This window comes from Eubalaena glacialis, chromosome 5 (assembly GCF_028564815.1).
Source record: "Eubalaena glacialis isolate mEubGla1 chromosome 5, mEubGla1.1.hap2.+ XY, whole genome shotgun sequence".
Classification (NCBI taxonomy): Eukaryota; Metazoa; Chordata; class Mammalia; order Artiodactyla; family Balaenidae; genus Eubalaena; species Eubalaena glacialis.
Window position 1 is genome coordinate 115,862,034 of NC_083720.1, and position 19,992 is coordinate 115,882,025.

The 19,992-nt window shown below is 40.3% G+C and overlaps 2 protein-coding genes and 2 non-coding genes across 4 annotated transcripts in view; 1 reads left to right on the plus strand and 3 right to left on the minus strand.

The window, feature by feature from the left end:
* Positions 1 to 707: 707 nt before the first annotated feature.
* On the minus strand, positions 708 to 5,661 carry RPS3A (ribosomal protein S3A). Its single transcript, XM_061192550.1, has 6 exons — positions 5,563 to 5,661; positions 4,705 to 4,808; positions 4,124 to 4,311; positions 1,706 to 1,914; positions 1,067 to 1,176; positions 708 to 880 (listed from the first exon to the last, which is right to left on the minus strand). Exons 1-6 carry the CDS (start codon positions 5,622 to 5,624, stop codon positions 759 to 761), a joined length of 795 nt encoding a protein of 264 aa, XP_061048533.1. The 5' UTR covers positions 5,625 to 5,661; the 3' UTR covers positions 708 to 758.
* Positions 1,376 to 1,445, minus strand: LOC133092877 (small nucleolar RNA SNORD73). Its single transcript, XR_009701220.1, has one exon. It is a non-coding gene; the product is annotated as a small nucleolar RNA SNORD73 (small nucleolar RNA).
* On the minus strand, positions 3,020 to 3,087 carry LOC133092878 (small nucleolar RNA SNORD73). Its single transcript, XR_009701221.1, has one exon. It is a non-coding gene; the product is annotated as a small nucleolar RNA SNORD73 (small nucleolar RNA).
* Positions 5,662 to 7,930: 2,269 nt separating the features above from the next.
* The window catches only part of LOC133091842 (zinc finger protein 706-like), a 28,815-nt gene continuing 16,753 nt past the window's right edge, over positions 7,931 to 19,992 (plus strand). Inside the window, exon 1 of the mRNA XM_061191036.1 lies at positions 7,931 to 7,989. Within this exon, the coding sequence (XP_061047019.1) occupies positions 7,931 to 7,989 (59 nt within the window). The remainder of the gene's footprint in view (positions 7,990 to 19,992) is intronic.

A 19,992-nucleotide genomic window follows, 5' to 3' on the forward strand; every position in this document is an offset into this window, starting at 1 on the left:
TCTTGTCATCCGTTCTCAAGCAGCAAGGTCATCAGCTGAACTGAGAATGAGAAAGTTGGAGGTTTGGGAGAAGAGGTATAGAACAGAATGGGTGACCGACTAGGAGGAAATACTGGATAGTGGGCAGCATTAAATGCCCACTTAATAGCAGACCAATAACCAATTTCTCTATCTCTCTAGCCAACTTCAGCTTGACCATTAAGGGATACAGCGGGGCATTTACTGCTAGAGAAAAGAGAGCATTTAGATTTTTAAAAACCAAAAGAAAACAAAAAACAAAAACCTAAATGCCATTGTGCTCTTCTGTTTCCACTATGTTATCAGTCTAGCACAGTGGTTCACAAAGCATGGTCTCTGACCACGAGCATCACCTGAAAATCTGTTAAAAATGCAAATTTCCAGAGGTCACCCTAAAACTACTAAATCAGAAACTCCAGGGGCAGGGCCCTGCAATGTTTTAACAAACCTTCTAGATGATGTGAGAACCACCTTAAAAACTTAACCCATGTAAAGAAAGTGTTTCCTTTTATTCACCATCTCTAACATGTCCAGACCATTCCAGTTGAGAACAGATCACTACCCTTTCTCAGCTACTTAGTAACTAAGAGCAGTGAATAAAATCCCCACAAAAGGTCAGAAAAATTCACATTACTATCAAATCAGAACACCTGATTATTGTCAGATTATTTAAAAAGACTGATCAGAAATAAAATATCACAAATGAGGTCTTTTATTAGTCGCCATTAAAAGTCTGATTTTTAAACAGATTCCTGGACTGGTGGCTCATATCCATCAGCTCGTTCAACTTTAGCACCTGTCTCGTCCCCAGTAGCTTTTCCAGAACTACTGCCTTCACCATGTAGCTCCATGAGTTTTCCCACTAAAAAGAAGAAAAAATTTTGTTAGTTATAGCATACCATATCCTGAAACAGTTGTCTTCAATACTATGTAGGCAAGACAAAAAAAGTGCCATCATCTTGGCCTCAAAACAACATCATAAAACCACCAAACAACGTATTTGTCCACACAATTTTTTCTTTCAGGAATCCTGTGGTTTCTCACTTACATTCAAACTTGGGCTTCTTCAGCATTTTTACTTTTCTAACAAAGACATCATGGAGTGGATAAATAGATTGGCAGGCCTTTTCTATGTCTTTTCCAATGCTGTCTGGAATCCTGCAAACCAGTAATGATAAATTAGAATAAACCTACACTTCATTTAATCCACAGTAATCCTCATTCTATTATTGCCCCTTCATAGGTGAAGGTTAATAATCTGAATTATACAGCTAGCTAGTAGCAAAATTAGCACTTGAGCCTTCTGAGTCCAAGCCTTATGCCTTTTTCATACACCCCTCTTAGCCAACTGCATGGGAACATCAGAAAAATGTTAAGTTTTATCATCAGACATCATCTGGGACCGAAACATTTTATCATCACTTATCCCCATACATAACTGATTGTGAAGGGTTTATCTATTCAATGCATTTTCTAAGGCAAAGGCAAGTCCTGGGCTTCAAGTCTCACTGCCAGGAGAGAGCTTCATCCAAAAAAAGGATAAATAAACCAACAAATAACATTTACTGAACGCTTAATATGCTTTCATTTCAAGAGATGCAGCTAGACGGTTTCAGACAGAATTTAAACATAGGTCTGACCCCACCTTGTCTCATCTGAGGGTTGTGTTGTGAGGGAAAACACTTACAATTTATTGACCACCTCTTTCAAGTCATTTGTCTGCACCTCTCGGGTCATGATTTCCATCATCTTCTTGCGGATCTGGCGGACCTGCTGGTGCTGGGCATAAGAGGTCTTCCGAATCTGATTGTTGCGTTTTTTAGTAAAACCCACACAGAAGAGACGAAGCAAATATCCATCGGTAGTCTTGACATCAACGTGAGCTTCAATCATGGTCTAGTGAAACAAAGACGCGCCAGGTTTTAATGTTACCTATTTTTACCTCTCAAATTCTAATTTAAAAAAAAGTGGGGCTTCCCTGGTGTCACAGTGGTTAAGAATCCGCCTGCCAATTCAGGGGACACAGGTTCAAGCCCTGGTCCGGGAAGATCCCACATGCCACGGAGCAACTAAGCCCGTGCGCCACAACTATTGAGCCTGCACTCTAGAGCCTACGAGCCACAACTACTGAAGCCCACGTGCCACAACTACTGAAGCCCGTGCACCTAGAGCCCATGCTCCGCAACAAGAGAAGCCACCGCAATGAGAAGCCCGCGCACCGCAACGAAGAGTAGCCCCCGCTCACCACAACTAGAGGAAGTCAGCGTGCAGCAACGAAGACCCAACACAGCCAAAAATAATAAATTAAAAAAAAAATTTTTTTTAAGTGGAGGCCAAGGACTCATTACACATATTAAGTATAACATAAATGACTAATTTACAGAGTTAACCTCCTTGAAGTGAACTTACCAACAATTACCCCAAATTCTTACTATCCTCCATATCTAATTAAATAAGTACGGAGTCCTCTCAGCTGTCTTCCCCCCTCCCCTCTAGGTAACTTCTCTATCTCATTAGCACTATCTCCCCACAGCAACCCCCCCTTTCACATACACATGCTTTTTACAGACACATGCCAGCCTTTAACCACCTGCTCCTCCCCCAATCAATTCTTTAACTCTGCAAGGAAGAGAAAAATAGGTTCTAAGGGACTCTACAATACCGACATCTAAACCTATTCCATTTTAAAAAATGTGTTCTGAATAGTTGAAATGTTGTAATAACACTAAATACATATATTTTTAAATGTCCTTTATGTTCCAAACTAAAGCCAAGCTGAGGATTAAATATTCAATTTCACAACTATAATTTTTAAAAATCCACCATTAGTCTTATTACTACCTAAATTCAAAAAACAAAAACTATCTTAGGTACCAACAAAAACTGAATTGCCTTCTTTGCATTTTGTTAACTTTATCTTAGTCTAAAAAATGAATATAATACAATTATAGTGAAAGGACCTTAAAATATTTCCAGAAATGCAACTATAAAACCTTAGGAGAGTATCAGAAATAAATGTAACGGTATAATCGTATCATACAGGACTGAAACATTTTGTCATCATTCATTCCCACGCAAAAAACATCCCCAAATGGGATGGTTAGCCAGACACATCTGAACCATTATTTCCTGTAGTTAAACCAATGGGTACTAATGCTTTCTGTGTCAAGCTCTGTACTAAGCATGTTTACATGGATCTTTTATTTCATCCTCATAATTCCATGAGCTAATATTCTTTTTTTTTTTGGCTGAGCTGTGTCTTCGTTGCTGCGCGGGGGCTTTCTCTAGTTGTGACAAGCAGGGGTTACTCTTTGTTGTGGTGTGCAGGCTTCTCACTGAGGTGGCTTCTCTTATTGCGGAGCACGGGCTCTAGGCGCGCAGGCTTCACTAGTTGTGACTCGAGGGCCCTAGAGCACAGGCTCAGTAGTTGTGGCGCACAGGCTTAGTTGCTCTGCGGCATGTGGGATATTCCCGGTCCAGGGCTCGAACCCAGTCCCCTGCATTGGCAGGCGGATTCTTAACCACCGCAGCCACCAGGGAAGCCCCATGAGCTAATATCCTTACCTACATTTTACAGATAAAGAAACCAAGGCTTAGCAAGCTTTAAGTTACTTTCCAAAGAGAACATAACTGGGAAAAAGAGCCAAAATTTCAGTCTCACACCAGAGGCTCTGCCACTCCTATTATAGCACAATAGATAATCAAAACTAGCCCAATCCATCCTTTCACTAAAAAATTCACTAGATTCTGATGTCCAAAGGTATTCTGAGGACAGGCAAAGCTAAAACTGCAAACCTGCACCTAAATGTTCTTCAACCAGCCACTAATCCATGCAGCAAAAAAACCTTGATGATAATCCAATATTAAATCTTGAACTCAATTTAAACAAATAACTAAATTTAATTTAAACAGCCTCACTGCTGTTGCTCAAGTTCAACAGTGCCGATCCAAGAGTGCACACTTAATAACAGCAAGAAAACATCAAGGACTTAAAATGAAATCTAAACGTCAAATGCACAACACGCTCCTTTCCTGACATTAAATCATGACATCTTTGGTCATGCACAGCACAGCACCATGCACTTTAGAGAACTTTTGTTCTCACCTGCCATTTTTTGACCATGGAGCACATTTTGTCACGGGTAAGATCCATGCCATGGAAATTAGTCAGGCAGTTTTTGCCCTGAACATCCTCAGTAATAAGCTTGAATTTTCTAAATGCAACTTCATCGTTCTGCAGATCAGCAAGGCTCACTTCAAACACACGACCCTTGAGGCCATCAGATGCGATTTCTATAAAACAAGAATCAATTGTTAACGTTAGGAACCACATAAGCAAAGTCAACCCAGCTAAGTTAATATTCAAGCATTAAGTTTAGAAACCTAATGATAAATTATAAAGACCTTAACTTTTGTCAACCAAATCCACATGGACACCAACGACTTACTGACAGGGCTCATTAGAAGCTCAAAACTACCCATGCACATTTCATTGGTAATTCTAAAAGTGCCATCTTGCTTCTACAAGTGCTGTACTAAAAACAAGCCCCAAAGGGCCCAAAGCTGCAACCAAGAGCTGACACTTCCTTAATGTATCCCACCACAGAACGAAAAGTAGACCAAGTAGACCAAAATACATACATGTCTCAGTTTAAGAAAAATACAAACGAAGAATAATATACTCACTGGTTCCTTGAGTTCTTGTGACTAGTGTTTTCCCAATATTTCTTATATTGAACATAGCTGGTGCTTTCACATCATACCAATCTTTCTTAGAAAATGGGTCAACCCTGGATTTAAAAACATGCTTAAATTTTATCGATCACATAATTTTTTTAACTTCCCTCATTCCAATTACTCTAAAAGGCTAACTGACATGCAGACACTGGTGTAAACTATTCCTCTCAGGTGAGGGGCGCATATGTAAAATCTAGTTCTTCCCACCATGTCTATTTCACTGTGCAGGCCTGACACTTTGGTAAATTATGCCACGAACATATACACTCCCACCCCCCCCACCCACCCATCAGTGCTTCCACTATACCGGCAACACTGCCTCCAAACAACATGCACGTCTCCTCAACTTTACTGGTACATGAAGACACATACTGGTAACCCGGGCTCCTTAGGGCCTCAAGCTATCAGGAGCTCCCAGGTTCCACCCGGCCCAAGCAGGGGAGGGACGCGAGGTCCCGGCTGGACAAGAAAAGTGCCTTTCACAACTCCAGCTCTTGGAAGGGCATTAGCCGAGGAACTTACGAGGCCCGTGAGCCCACAAAACGGAACACGCCAGTCCCCAGTCGCGGCAGCAATCCGACTCAAAAGGGGCGCACATAAGGCCCACAAGGCCAGGGGGGAAGCAGCGGGTCCGCCGCAAAGCAGCACCCGGATCCGCCAGGCCGCGGTTCGGAATTTACCAACCCGGCACGGCCCGCGCAATCCAACTAGCATCCTCGCCATCCGGCCCACACCACGACTGAGAAACCGCCCGCCGACTCCAGTAGGACCCCCAAAACCGGGGGGGCCACGATAGTTGCCACTTACACTTTCTTCTTGGCTCCCTTTTTACCGCCTTTCGTAAGGCGCTTATTCTTTCCGACCGCCATATTGCTGCTCCGAGAGCCAAAAGGGCTGAAATTAAACTCGCGCGAGATCTTAGGGGTGCGGGGCGGGACGCTCTGTCTACGTGACCTTCGATCTTACGTTCTTCCGGCCTCAAGAATATCGCGACAACAGAGAGAGGCACGCGTCTGACCGTGGCTGCGACAGCGCCCTCAAGTGGGGGGAGGCTGCGCAGCACGCCGCGGGCCGCTCGCTGGGTGGGGCCGCGCTCGGAGGCGGGGGCGCTGGCAAACTGAGGTGCGGACTCCTTGGTTACCTGAGGTTCCCGTGGCTCTGACGCCCGGAAGTAGGTTTCCGTGGGAGGACGCCCACTCAGCATCGTTCGAAGCTGAACTCACCTTCAAGCCTGTTTCTTCTCCGGCAGCGTGGGATTAGAGATCAGACAGCAGATCTAGGTTCATAAGCTAATTTCAGTATTTAGCCTTGTGACCTGTCTATGCTTCAGTTTCCTCGTATTTAAAATGGAGGCAGTAGTGTGCTCTATCGCGTAAGATTGTTAGGATTAAATAAGTATAACTTCTGAGATATTGGTAAGGTTCTGTTTGTTGATAAGGATGCTGGTTAGTGGAGTACGTTCGCTTTGTGAACATCCATCAAGCTGTACGCTTACTTGTGTACTTTTCTGTAAGTTTCTTATACATTAATAAAAAGTGTTGGATTTTTTGTTTGTTTTAAGTGCTGCTCATTTTCTCCCTGACGGACTATGGTTCCAGTGTTCCCAGATACTTCAATTTTTCAAGAAAAGTTTATTTTAATTGCAGGGGATAACGAAATACATTCTGGCTAGATTTGGCCTGCTAGCTTCAAGTGTGACGTCCCTGGAAAGCTGGCCCATACAGGCTTGGTATGTTGAGTTCCCTTCTCTAACTTCCCGTCTGGCAAAAAACCCTGCAACCAAGCCAGAAACCTACCCCAACTCACATCACTCCCACAAGCCTTTAAGTCCTTTAATCTCTTCCGGTCTTTCTAACCTACATTCCTTGCCTCCTATGACCCTCACTTTCTAAAACAATCTTCCTAAATCTCCAATCCTAGCCTAAAATCTTTCCATTCCATTCATCTCAGTTGCTTATAGGATAGTCAAGTTCTTATTTCACAACAATGTGACTATACCTAACACTACTGAACTGTACACTTAAAAATGGTTAAAATGGTAAATTTTATGTTGTGTTTTTTATCACAATTATTTAAAAAAAAATCAAAGTCCTTAGCTGAGCCTATAAGACCTTTTTTTTTTTAATATTTATTTATTTATTTGGTTGTGTCGTGTCTTAGCTGCGGCAGGCAGGCTCCTTAGTTGCGGCAGGTGGGCTTCTTAGTTGCGGCTCCAGGGCTCCTTATTTGTGGCATGCAAACTCTTAGTTGTGGCATGCATGTGGGATCTAGTTCCCTGACCAGGGATTGAACCCAGGCCACTTGCATTGGAAGCACAGAGTCTTATCCACTGTGCCACCAGGGAAGTCCCTGTAAGACCTCTTTTATCTTGAGTTACCTCCCTTTTCATCCTCTCCTTATCTTAGTCTTTAGTGGATACCCCAACTCTGGCCATCTAGAACTATTTAAAATTTTCTCTTGCCTCCATTGCTTTTCCCTCATCAGCAGGCAAATACCTGTGCATTTTCAAGACAGCTCAGCTTCATTTCTTCTTTCACTAAGAGGTAGATTCTCCAAACAGGCTTTCCCTCACACCTGCTCCCAGAAGACCTAACACTACTTAACTTGTTAGTAACTACAGATCAATGTGTCCCTTTCTCACTGTAAGCAGGAGGGCATACAGTGCAGTCATTTTCTTATTTGTGCCCATTTCTTAGCACATCGGGGGCCCTCATAATATTTGTTGGCTGAATAAATAATAGTAGACAACATTGATGGTATTCCCAGTCTTTTGAACTTTGTGGGTCAGTCTAAATTTTCAAAATAATTTTGGGACTCAACATGACAGCAATTTTAAAATTTCAACAATCTGTGAGACAAAACCAAAAACAACTGCCATTTTCTATTAGCCTCATTTCATTTAATAATTATATTTTGACCCCCAAAATAAAAATAAAAAACATATCCTCTAAAAAGTCAGTCCTTTTAAATAAATAAATCAGCTTTATGAAAAATTCCATAGACCTTATTTTTCTTGTCTCCTCGCAGCTTAGTGAATACTAGTAACCAGTGGAAATCAATGAGTCCTTCCAAATATAATATTGAGTCTAATAAACTCTGTATTAATTCTATACTTACAGTTACCTTAACTAAGTTTACTTCATACGTGGCACTTCACTAGTTTAAAAATTTCCCAATGGAAAATGTTATCGACCCCCAGGTCAGACTAAAAACTGAACTTACCTTCTACCTAAGGTAAGTCTGATTCCTCTTTCTGCCCAAGAGTGAAAGAGCCACAGGGGAGGCGTTAATGAAGTCAGCTGCATCTAGTTTATTCTGGAGAAACCAGCACCTAAGGGATTTGTCTGAGATACAAATTTCAGTCCTCAACTTTGTCTTGTAATGAAAGGTTTTTTTAAAATAAAATTGTATTTCCCTTACACTGTTACATTAAATGGTGCAATCATCAGTTTTAATTAAATTATATTGAATAAAAGATAGCATGGGAGGTGTGAAATCAGTTTATTGGGTCTCAACCATCTAGGAATTTCAAAATTCAGATAGAATAAAATGGAACAGAAAAATATGAGTACCTCAAACCTAGAAAGGTGTCCATAGCATTTTATTAATTTTCTTTCCATCTGTGACTAATCGATTAAATCCATCCAATGATTTTTTTGAATTTTGATTGCTATGTTTTTTATTTCTAAAAGTTCCATTTCGTCCTTTTTCAGTTTCTGTCACTTCTTAAACTTTATTTTTTATTGAGGTTACATTGCTTTATAACATCATGTACGTTTCATGCGTTCAATTTATATCACTTTGTTGTTCCTTATTCTTTCAGACATCTTCAATATAGATCTAAACCCAGTAAGCATAATTGTGATTGACATCCGAAGCGGGGTGGGCAGTCTTGTAAGACTGTGCCGTTAACCTGTTGAATTGAGAATTGAGTTAAATTGTAGGACACCCAGCTGGTGCCCAAGAATTGCTTGTTGGTGTGGGAATGGCACCTGTCCATGTTGGAATGGGTTCCAAAATCGTCGCAACATCATTTTCTCCCGGTCTGTAAACACCCCCGATCTCATTTCCTTTTCTTCTCAGCTGCAGCCCGTGGTTGTTCATGAAAACAACATACTTTTTCACCAAAACTCTGTACTTCCTTGCAGCCTTAGCCTTCTCTGACCCCGCCCAGAAAACCCTAAGCCTAGTTCAATGCGTAATTTACCTTCCCATGGTAGTATTTCCCCCAGTTCTTTCACTCCTCCCTGTATCTATGACCTTGTGTTGTCGCCTCTCACACTGGCTCTGGGCTTGATAGTGTTTCTTGCTTTAGTCAAGGGACATTAGCAACTATGACTTGAGCAATGGCTTAAAAGATGCGGGCACATGTGAGGTTTGCTCTTCCTGCTCTTTGGAACACTGAGCTCACTAAGTGAAGAAGCCTGAGCTAGCCTGCTGGAGAAGGAGAGGACATTTGAAGCAGAAATAACAAGGCCCAGCTGAGGTCTCTCCACAACAACCAGTCTACCAACCATCAAGTATTTGAAAAAGGCCATCCTAGACCATTTAATCCAACTGAGCTGGCCCAGAACAGAAGAACCACCCAGCTGACACATAGAATCATGAGAAATAATAAATGTTTGCTGTTTTAAGTCATTAAGTATTGGGAGAATTTGATTTGCAGCAAAAACTAGCATGCATTTTTCTCTACCCTTACATTTACCCTTACCCTCATGGCATGGTTAGAGAAGACTGCACATTTCAGACTGGAACTACTAGAAATTAATGGTATTAAAGGATTGGGCCCCTGACAATCCTTTTACCTGTCAGCTCCCCCTCCTGTTCCTCTCAATATGTGACTATTTCAATTGCTCACCATGCTATTCCTGTCCCCAACTCAGCCTATCCCCTGTCATTTTTAGAAAATGACCTTGTCGCCTACTTCAGATAAGGTGGGTCTTGCAGGCTACAGGAAGGACTCAGTGTTCTTCTGTGTGGGATGAGAAGCCATTGGAGGCTTTTGAGCAGTGCAGTGACACGGGCTGCTGTGGGGAGAATAAGCAAGAGTGGTGGAGCAAAAGTAGAAACAAGAAGTTAAACAAGATGATGGTAGCTTGGTCTAGGGAGATAGATAGAGGAGGGAGTGCAGAGGGTGGAGAGCTGTGGAAACAGGACACTATTCATGGAGACCAAAATGCAAATGACAGGACTTCCCTGGCGGTCCAGTAGCTAAGAACTCGCCTTCCAGTGCAGGGGACGTGGCTTCGACCCCTGGTCGAGGAACTAAGATCCCACATGCCGTGGGGCAACTAAGCCCGCGTGCTGCAACTACTGAGCCCGCACGCCACAACAAGAAAGAAGCCTATGCACCGCAGTGAAGAGCCCGCACGCTGCAACGGAAGATCCCACATGCCAAAATACCACAATGAAGATCCTGCAACCAAGACCCGATGCAGCCAAATAAATAAATAAATAAATACAATAAATACAATAAAATGCAAATGACGTCCTCTGGACTTGTGAAGTGCAGTTGCCCTGGGTGGAAGGATGTAGCAAAAATTCTGGTTATATTTTGAAGATAAGAGCCAAAAGAATTTGCTGATGAATTGATACGGGAAGACAAAAAGGAATCAAGGATAATCACATTTTACTATAATGATTTTTCTTTAAATTGGTGCTTACCTACCCCATCCCCTCCTTAGAAGAAGGCAGAGACAGTCCTAAATATCTCTCTTTGTATACTAGTCTTGAATGAATGAATGAATGACTCAATCAATAGATGAATCCTGAGTAATATATTTACTTTATGTCAGATTACACATTTTTGTTGGAAATTTAGCTTTTCTCCTTTCTTTTCTATTTACAAAATGAAATAGTACATACAATGAGTTCTCATTGTAGAGGTGTTCCAGGTGGGATTATGAAAATGTACTCTATTTTCTCCCAAAGCACAATGATCAGAACAGTACAGGTCAACAAACTATGATCAGCTGGCAATGAAATAAGGAGCTTTTGAGAGAATGAAATCAATTATGTCACTGAATACACTGTTTAGTTCAGTTGACTTTTTTTCTATAGTAAAACTTTGTCTACTGAGGAAGTAGTACTCTGATTTGCATTCCAGCTTAAGCTCATCTTGTTGCCAACTGGCACATTTTGTTGCACTGCAACAAAGGATCAGCTGGATTCTGCAGCAGAATATCTTACTGGGCATGCCAAACACGTTAAAGGCCTGGAAAATTTCTTGAAGATGCTCTTCAGAGTTATATAAGGGAGATGATATATTTGAAAATGAGAAAATAAAGTTTTTGAAAGGATTTTAAAAAGTGTAAAGGCCACAAGGTATAGTGCAAAAACATGGATTTTGAAGCCAGACCTGGTTTCAAATCATTGCTCTGTCACCTACTATGTGACTTTATATTACAGTCTTTGATTTCTCACTGGTAAGTGGGAATAATACCTACCTCCTGTGGTTATTGTAAAGTTTAAATGACAATATACAATGGAAGCCTAGCACAGGGATTAACACATAGTAGACACTCAGTAACGGTTAACCCTCTTTTCCTCTATCCAAAATAAATGTCAGATTTACTACCTAGCTTTGTCTCAGCTGCCCACTCACACTCAGGTCAACACCTCGCTGTCCTCGACCTTGTTAAACATCAAGGGGCGCTCTCGTTGGAGCCATTTCCCCTGCCTAACTCAGCCTGTGTGGTTTGCTGTGGATGGCAGACGGGAAGAAGGAACTTGTCCAGGGAGCAAAGCAAGACAATTGAGAAGGAAGGCTGAGATTGTATCTGTGCACTGTGATATTAGTGTCATTGCAGAAGTACAGTAGTACAATCAAACAGGATTCCTTATTACCATTGCTATCACTAAGGACAGCACACATCCTAGGGATACTCACATTTTTGTTGTTGTTTTTGATACCCATACAGCCATTGCTGCTGGTTTTAGGTGGGAATTGAAACGACTTCCCGTATACTGTAAGAGTATAAGTAGTGGAACTTTTCTTCTGGACAACATTTCACAAAGTGAAAAGCTAGGATAGAATCTAGTATTGTCACTATTTGGTATCATGTAGATCTGTGTTCAGTCTCACATCACATAGTAGTTTGACTTCAGAAAAGTTTTTAATCTTTCTGAACTTGTCTTCACCTTACTCTCTTAGTGGGAAGTTGAGTTCAAGGTCGCCATGCTGTACAACTCCAGGGAGTGCCACTCACGTAGATTGCACAGGGTGTTAAGCAAAAACTTGATTCAGAAACTGTAACAAGACTTCAATAATAGTGACATAAACAAGGTAGAAATTATTTGTTACTCATGTGGCAGTCCCAGCATATACAGTCCAGGGCTGATACATAGGCTCGATGATACTGGGGATTTAGATTTCAAGATTTCATCAGTCTTATTATTCTGCCATCCATTATATGTTGCTCTCATCCATGTAGCCCAAGATGAAAAGTTAACATTCAGTCCAGCAGGAAGAGGGAAAAGCAAAGAGGAAGGCATGTTTCTTTCCTTGCAGAATACCATCTACAACAGTGGTCCCCAACCTTTTTAGCACCAGGGACCGGTTCGTGGAAGACAATTTTTCCACGGATGGGGGTGGGGGGTGGGGAATGGTTCAGGTGGTAATGCGAGCAGTGGGGAGCGATGGGGAGTGGCAGATGAAGCTTCACTTGCTCGCCTGCCTCTCACCCCCTGCTGTGCGGCTTGGTTCCTAACAGGCCACGGACCAGTACTGGTCCACGGCCCGGGGGTTGGGGAGCCCTGATCTCCAAGTTCTTTTTTTTTTTTTTGGCCAAGCTGTGCTGATTTTGATCAGAAACTTGGTTCATAAGAACTGAGTGGGATAATGAAAGTGGTGGTAAGCAAATTTAGGTGAGCAGTTCAGAGGACCCCAACACAGGGTCCAAATGACTGACAGTCATTTTGAACTGTCACTTAGGGGATAAACCAGTGGTACAGGGAAGAAAGGATCTTGGTTCTGGAGGGAATTTAGTCTGGGCCTAGGTGGAAATATTTTGTTTGTTTGTTTGTTTTTAAATTTATTTTATTGAATTATAGTCGATTTACAATGTTTTGTTAATTTCTGCTATACAGCAAAGTGATTCAGTTATACATATATACATACATATTCTTTTTCATATTCTTTTCCATTATGGTTTATCACAGGATATTGAATATATTTCCCTGTGCTATACAGTAGGACTTTGTTGTTTACCCATTCTATATATAATAGTTTACCTCTGCTAACCCCAAACCCTCACTCCATCCCTCCCCCTTGGCAACCACAAGTCTATTTTCTTTTTTTTTTCACAAGTCTATTTTCTATGTCTGTGAGTCTTTTTCTGTTTGATAGATAAGTTCATTTGTGTCATATTTTAGATTCCACATATAAGCGATATATGGTATTTGTCTTCCTCTTTCTGACTTACTTTGCTTAGTATGATAATCTCTAGGTCCATTCATGTTGCTGCAAATGGCATTATTTCATTCTTTTTTATGGCTGAGTAGTATTCCATTGTATATATGTACCACATCTTCTTTATCCATTCATCTGTCAATGGACATTTAGGTTATTTCCATGTCTTGGCTATTGTGAATAGTGCTGCTATGAACATAGGGTTGCATGTATCTTTTTGAATTATAGTTTTGTCCAGGCATATGCCCAGGAGTGGGATTGCTGGATCATACGGCAACTCTATTTTTAGTTTTTTGAGGAACCTGCATATTGTTTTCGGTAGCGGCTGCACCAACTTACATTCCCACCAACAGAATAGGAGGGTTCCCTTTTCTCCACCCCCTCTCCAGCATTTGTTATTTGTAGACTTTTTAATGATGACCATTCTAACCAGTGTGAGGTGGTTAGGTGGAAATATTTTTGACTAACAGGACAGTATAGGTCTATTTCTGATTCTGGGGGTCAGAAATAGAGAAAGGTACTTTGACAAGAGGGGAGTAAACAGACAATGATTTTAAGGCAAGTGCATTCACTCACACATTTATGTATTTATCCATTCATTAGTGGTAGGTACTATGAGATCGGGGGGTATAAAACATAAGCTCTGCCCTCAAGAATCTTGCGGTCTAGCATGTTAAGGAGATTGAGTAATGTAGTCCTGTGTACTTACACATGACCTAATCTGTACACAGATTCTACTCAGTGACACCTTCAAATGGTACAGTAAAACAGCAATATATGTACCACCATAAAGTCCATGTATAGTCAAGTCAAATTATGAAGACTTCAGGAACATTATGCATGTTGTCGGAATTCCCTGGCAGTCCAGTGGTCAAGACTCAGCGCTTTCACTGCAGGGGGCCCCGGGTTCAATCCCTGGTCGGGGAACTAAGACTCCATAAGCCCCTCAGTGTAGCCAAAAAAAAAGAAACATTATGCATGTTGTTTAAACTTTTGCTCAGAATAAATATCCACATACAATTTTCTACCCTCAGCTCCTGAAGTCTGTATTGCAAACAGCATGGACATCCCCTTAAACAGAATCTCTGCAATGATGTTCATTGTAACAAGATTTTTACTTGTAAATCAGATATTTATTCATTCAACAGTATTATCCAGGGCTTCCCTGGTGGCGCAGTGGTTAAGTATCCGCCTGCCAATGCAGGGGACAAGGGTTCGAGCCCTGGTCCGGGAAGATCCCACATGCCGTGGAGCAACTAAGCCCGTGCGCCACAACTACTGAGCCTGCGCTCTAGAGCCCGCGAGCCACAACTACTGAGCCCACGTGCCACAACTACTGAAGCCCGCGTGCCTAGAGCCCGTGCTCCACAACAAGAGAAGCCACCGCAATGAGAAGCCCACACACCGCAACAAAGAGTAGCCCCCACTCACCGCAACCAGAGAAAGCCCACACACAGCAACGAAGACCCAATGCACCCAAAAATAAAAAAAAATAATAAAATTAAAAAAAAAAGAAATAGTATTATCCAGATACATAGTGTGACCTTTATCCTCTCAGTACATCCTTTATTTTGAGACCTTCCCCAAAACTGTGATAACTGTGTAATTTGCAATTAACTGACATGGCTTCAATCCCAGCTTCCCCACCAACTAGTCCTGTAATCACAGGCAAGTCACTTAATCCCTCTGAGCTTTAGGTCCCTGCAAAATGGAGATAGTAATGCCTGGCCTATCTACCTGGCAGGATTATTTTCATACTCTCAGTAAAAGTATTAATAAAAAAATACAGAGAAACAGTGATTTTTTAAAAATTGCTATAATTTCAGACCTGGAGCATATATCAGCATCCAAAGTGGTATTTAAATTGCCAGCTAATTTTTCTGGGCATCTTGAAAGATGAGCTCAGACTGAATTTCTCTTTTTCTCTGCTAACCTACCACACAACTTCATGTTTTCTATTCCTATTCCTGTTTCTGCATTTTTCCTTCTCAATAATTGCTAAAATGAGAAGTGGTTTAAGTTATTTAAGCTGCTGGTAGTTACACTGAAAATACAGAGAAAACAGGTAGAAGTTTTTTTTATATTATGGCAGTGAGAAAGAAAATTAACATGGTAGAAGTCCTGACATGGTAGTAGAATTATTTACGTTATCTCACTTAATCTCTTACAGCCTTCACAACAACACTGTAAGATAGCATTATTAAATGAGGAAACAAGACTCAGTGGTTTAGTGACTTGCCCCAAATCACACAGCTATAAATGTAGAGCTGGGATCAAACCCAAGTTTGATTACAGAGATTAATGTTTTTCCTCTAACAAATTCCCAGGTGATATTGCCTCTGCTGGTCTTGCTCTACATTTTAAGAACTGCTTGACAAGACTACTGTATTGATCATCTAGTATCTAATACTGTATTCAACACTGGGTTAGAAACTCAGCATATACGGGATAGGGAACAACTCAGGTTACCCCTCTTGAAACACATACACTCCTTTTGTGTGTGTGTGTGCACTAAACAATAGTTAGAGGAATAAAAAACACATGAGACATATAAGAAATAAAAATGACCATTGTAAATGCAGTCCAGTAACTTTTACATGTGAATGGATTAACCAATCGGATCAAAAGACAGACATTGTCAGACTAGATTTTTGAAAAGGTTCAACTATATACTGTCTACAGGAGACACACTTTATACTCAAAAATACAAAGAAATAGAAAGTAAAAGAATAGAAAATGATATATAATGCAAACAGCAAAAGAAACTAGGGTGACTAATATAAGACAAAATAGACTGAAAGTCTATTAACAACAAATGTTATTAGAGATGAAGAGGGATAGTTCATAATGATAAAAGGCTCAATCTATATCAGGAAGCTATGATAATTGTAAACATACATGCATCCAACAACAGATCATCAAAATACGTAAAGCAAAAACTGACAGAAATGAAGGGGAAAATAGACAGTTCTACAATAATAATTGGAGACTTCTATACTCCATTTTCAAAAATGGATAGAACAACTAGATAGAAGGCTGGTAAAGAAATAGAAGACTTGAACAATGCTATAAACCAACCAGATTTAATAGACATCTATAGAGCACTCCACCCAACAACAGCAGAATACACAGTCTTCTCAAATACACATAGGAGATTTCCAGGATAAAACAAACCTCAGTACATTTAAAAGGATAAGAATAATACAAAATATGTTCTCAAACAAAGTGTCAACAAAAATCAGTTGATCTAAGAAAAGAAATGGAAAATTTCATTCAAACAAAATTTGAGGAATATAACCTTGGAAGAGTATCTCAGAAAGCTCAGAGAACTGCTCTGCCAGTTAGAAGTCAAGACACAGTTATGTAAGAACTTTTTGAGACAGAGGACTGTACATCAAATGATGTATTACTGACAGTTTACATAATCCAGATCTGAGTGTGACCTCTTATCAAGACAGAATGTTATCTTCAAGGAGTTATTTTAAGAGAATGTTGCTCTTTATGTTTGAGTGGAAATTTCTGCCAATGGGGAAAGTTTGGTCGATGCAAAATGCAGATACACAATGCACAATGGGGGGAGAGAGGACGCCAAAGGGCAGAGAAAATTTTGTTTAAATTTTTCTTGTCTTGCCATAAAATATGGATTTTATTTCACAAAAGAAAGGAATGAAATTAGAAATCAATAACAGAAAGAATATGGGGAAACGCACAAGTATTTTGAAATTAAAAAACACACTCCTAAATACCCAAATGGTCATAGAAGAAAGCAAAAGGGAAATTAAAAAATACTTTGAGAAAAATGAAAACGAAACAACAACATGCCAAAACTTATGGGATATAACTAAAGCAGCACTTAGAAGGCAATTTATAGCTGAAAATTCTGGTATTAAAAAAAGAAGAAAGATCTTTAATCAATACCTTAATCTTCTACCTTAAGACACTGGGAAAGGAGGAGCAAATTAAATCTTAGGCAAGCCAGGAAGAAAATAATAATGATTGAGAGGAAATTAATGAAATAGAAAAACAATAGAGAAAATAATGGAAACAAAATCTGGTCCTTTGACAAGATCAACAAAACTGACAAATCTTTAGCTAGACTGACCAAGAAAAAAAAATTTTAAGACTCAAATTACTAGAATCAGAAATAAAATAGGGGGGCTTCCCTGGTGGCGCACTGGTTAAGAATCCACCTGCCAATGCAGGGCACATGGGTTTGAGCCCTGGTCCGGGAAGATCCCACATGCCACGGAGCAACTAAGCCCGTGCACCACAACTACTGAGCCTGCACTCTAGAGCCTGCGAGCCACAACTACTGAGTCCACATGCCACAACCACTGAAGCCCGCACACCTAGAGCCTGTGCTCCGCAACAAGAGAAACCACCGCAATGAGAAGTCCGCGCACTGCGACAAAGAGTAGCCCCCGCTCACCGCAACTAGAGAAAGCCCGCGCGCAGCAACGAAGACCCAACACAGCCAAAAATAAATAAATTAATTAATTTAAAAAAAAAAGAAATGAAATAAGGGATATCATTACTGGCCTTACAGAAATAAAAAGGATTGTAAAAGAATAATTGTATGAACGATTGTATGCCAATAAATTAGATAAATTAGATAACGTAGATGAAATGGGCAGATTCCTATAAAGACACTAACTATCAAAACTGACTCAAAAAAAACCAGACAGGGCTTACCTGGTGGCACAGTGGTTAAGAATCCACCTGCCAATGCAGGGGACACGGGTTTGAGCCCTGCTCCGGAAGATCCCACATGCCGCAGAGCAACTAAGCCCATGTGCCACAACTACTGAAGCCTGTGCGACTAGAGCCCGTGCTCTGCAACAAGAGAAGCCACTGCAGTGAGAAGCCCGTGGACCACAAAGAAGAGCAACCCCTGCTCGCCTCAACCAGAGAAAAGCCCGCGTGTAGCAACGAAGACCCAACACATCCAAAAAAAAAAGAAAGAAACAGACAATCTTAAGAGACCCAAAACAAACATATTAAATTAGTAATAAAAAGTCTACCCACAAAGAAAAGCCAGGACCCAGATGGCTTCACTGATGTATTCTACTGAACATTTAAAGAAGAATTAGTACCAATTCATCACAAACTCTTGCAAATAATAGATGAGGGAACATTTCCCAACTTATCCTATGAGGCCAGTGTTATTCTGATTAAAAAAACTAGACAAAGCTATCACAAAAGGAAAACTAAAACCCCATATCTCTTATGAATATGAATGCAAAAATCCTCAACAAAATACCAGCAAATCAAATTCAATAACATATAAAAAGAATTATGCACCATGACCAAATGGGATATATTTCAGGAATGTGAGATTGGTTTAATCCCCAAAATCAATAAATGTAATACACCATATCAACACAACTAAAAGGGAAAACCAAAACGAAAAAACAACCTATGAACTGGGAGAAAATATTTGCAAACGATGCCATCGACAACGGCTTAATTTCCAAAATATACAAACAGCTCATACAACTCAATAACAAAAAAAAACAAACAACCCAATCAAAAATGGGCAGACAGGCCTAAATAGACATTTCTCCAAAGAAGACATACAGATGTCCAAGAGTCACATGAAAAGATGCTTGACATCACTAGTTATTAGAGAAATGCAAATCAAAACTGTAATGAGGTATCACCTCATACCAGTCAGAATGGCCATCATCAAAAAGTCTACAAATAATAAATGCTGGAGAGAGTGCAGAGAAAAGGGAAGCCTCCTACATTGTTGGTGGGAGTGTAAATTGGTGCAGCCACTAAGGAAAACAGTATGGAAGTTTCTTAAAATACTAAAAATAGAGTTGCCATATGATCCAGCAATCCCACTCCTGGGCATATACCTAGAAAAGATGAAAGTTCTAATTGGAAAAGTTACATGTACCCCCAATGTTCATGGCAGCACTATTTACAATAGCCAAGACATGGAAACAACCTAAGTGTCCATCAACAGATGAATGGAATATTGCTCAACTGTAAAAAATAATGAAATAATGCCATTTGCAGCAACGTGGATGGACCTAGAGATTGTCATACTAAGCAAAGTAAGTCAGAAAGAAAAAGACAGATACCATATGATATCACTTATATGTGGAATCTAAACTATGACACAAATGAACTCATCTGTAAAACAGAAACAGACTCACAGACATAGAGAACAGACTGTGGTTGCAGGGGGGTGGGGGGGAGGGATGGATCGAGAGTATGGGATTAGCAGATGCAAACTATTATATATAGAATGGATAAACAACAAGGTCCTACTGTATAGCACAGGGAACTATATTCAATATCTTATTAAAAAAAGACTATAATGGAAAAAAATTTTTTTTAAATGTAGATCTCTACATATATTTATGTATAACTGAATCACTTTGTTGTATACCTGAAACTAACACAATATTGTAAATCAACTATACTTCAAGAAAAACAAAAGCAAAAACCACATGATCATCTCAGTAGAAGGAGAAAAAGCATTGACAAAACTCCAACACCTTTTCATGATAGAAACACGTAACAAACTAGTAATAGAAGGAAACTTCCTCAACCTGATAAGAGCACCTATGAAAAGCCTGTAGCCAACAGTATACTTAATGGTAAAAGACTATGAATTTCCCCTAAGATCAGAAATAAGACAAGGATGTCCACTCTTGCTACTTCTACTCAACATTATGCTAGAGGTTCTAGCAGGGAAATTAAGCAAGAGAAAGAAACAAATGGAATTCAGATTGGAAAGGAAGAGTAAAACCATATTCACAGATGACATGATCTTGTATACAGAGAATCAAAAGAAAACAAGTGTACAAGCAAAA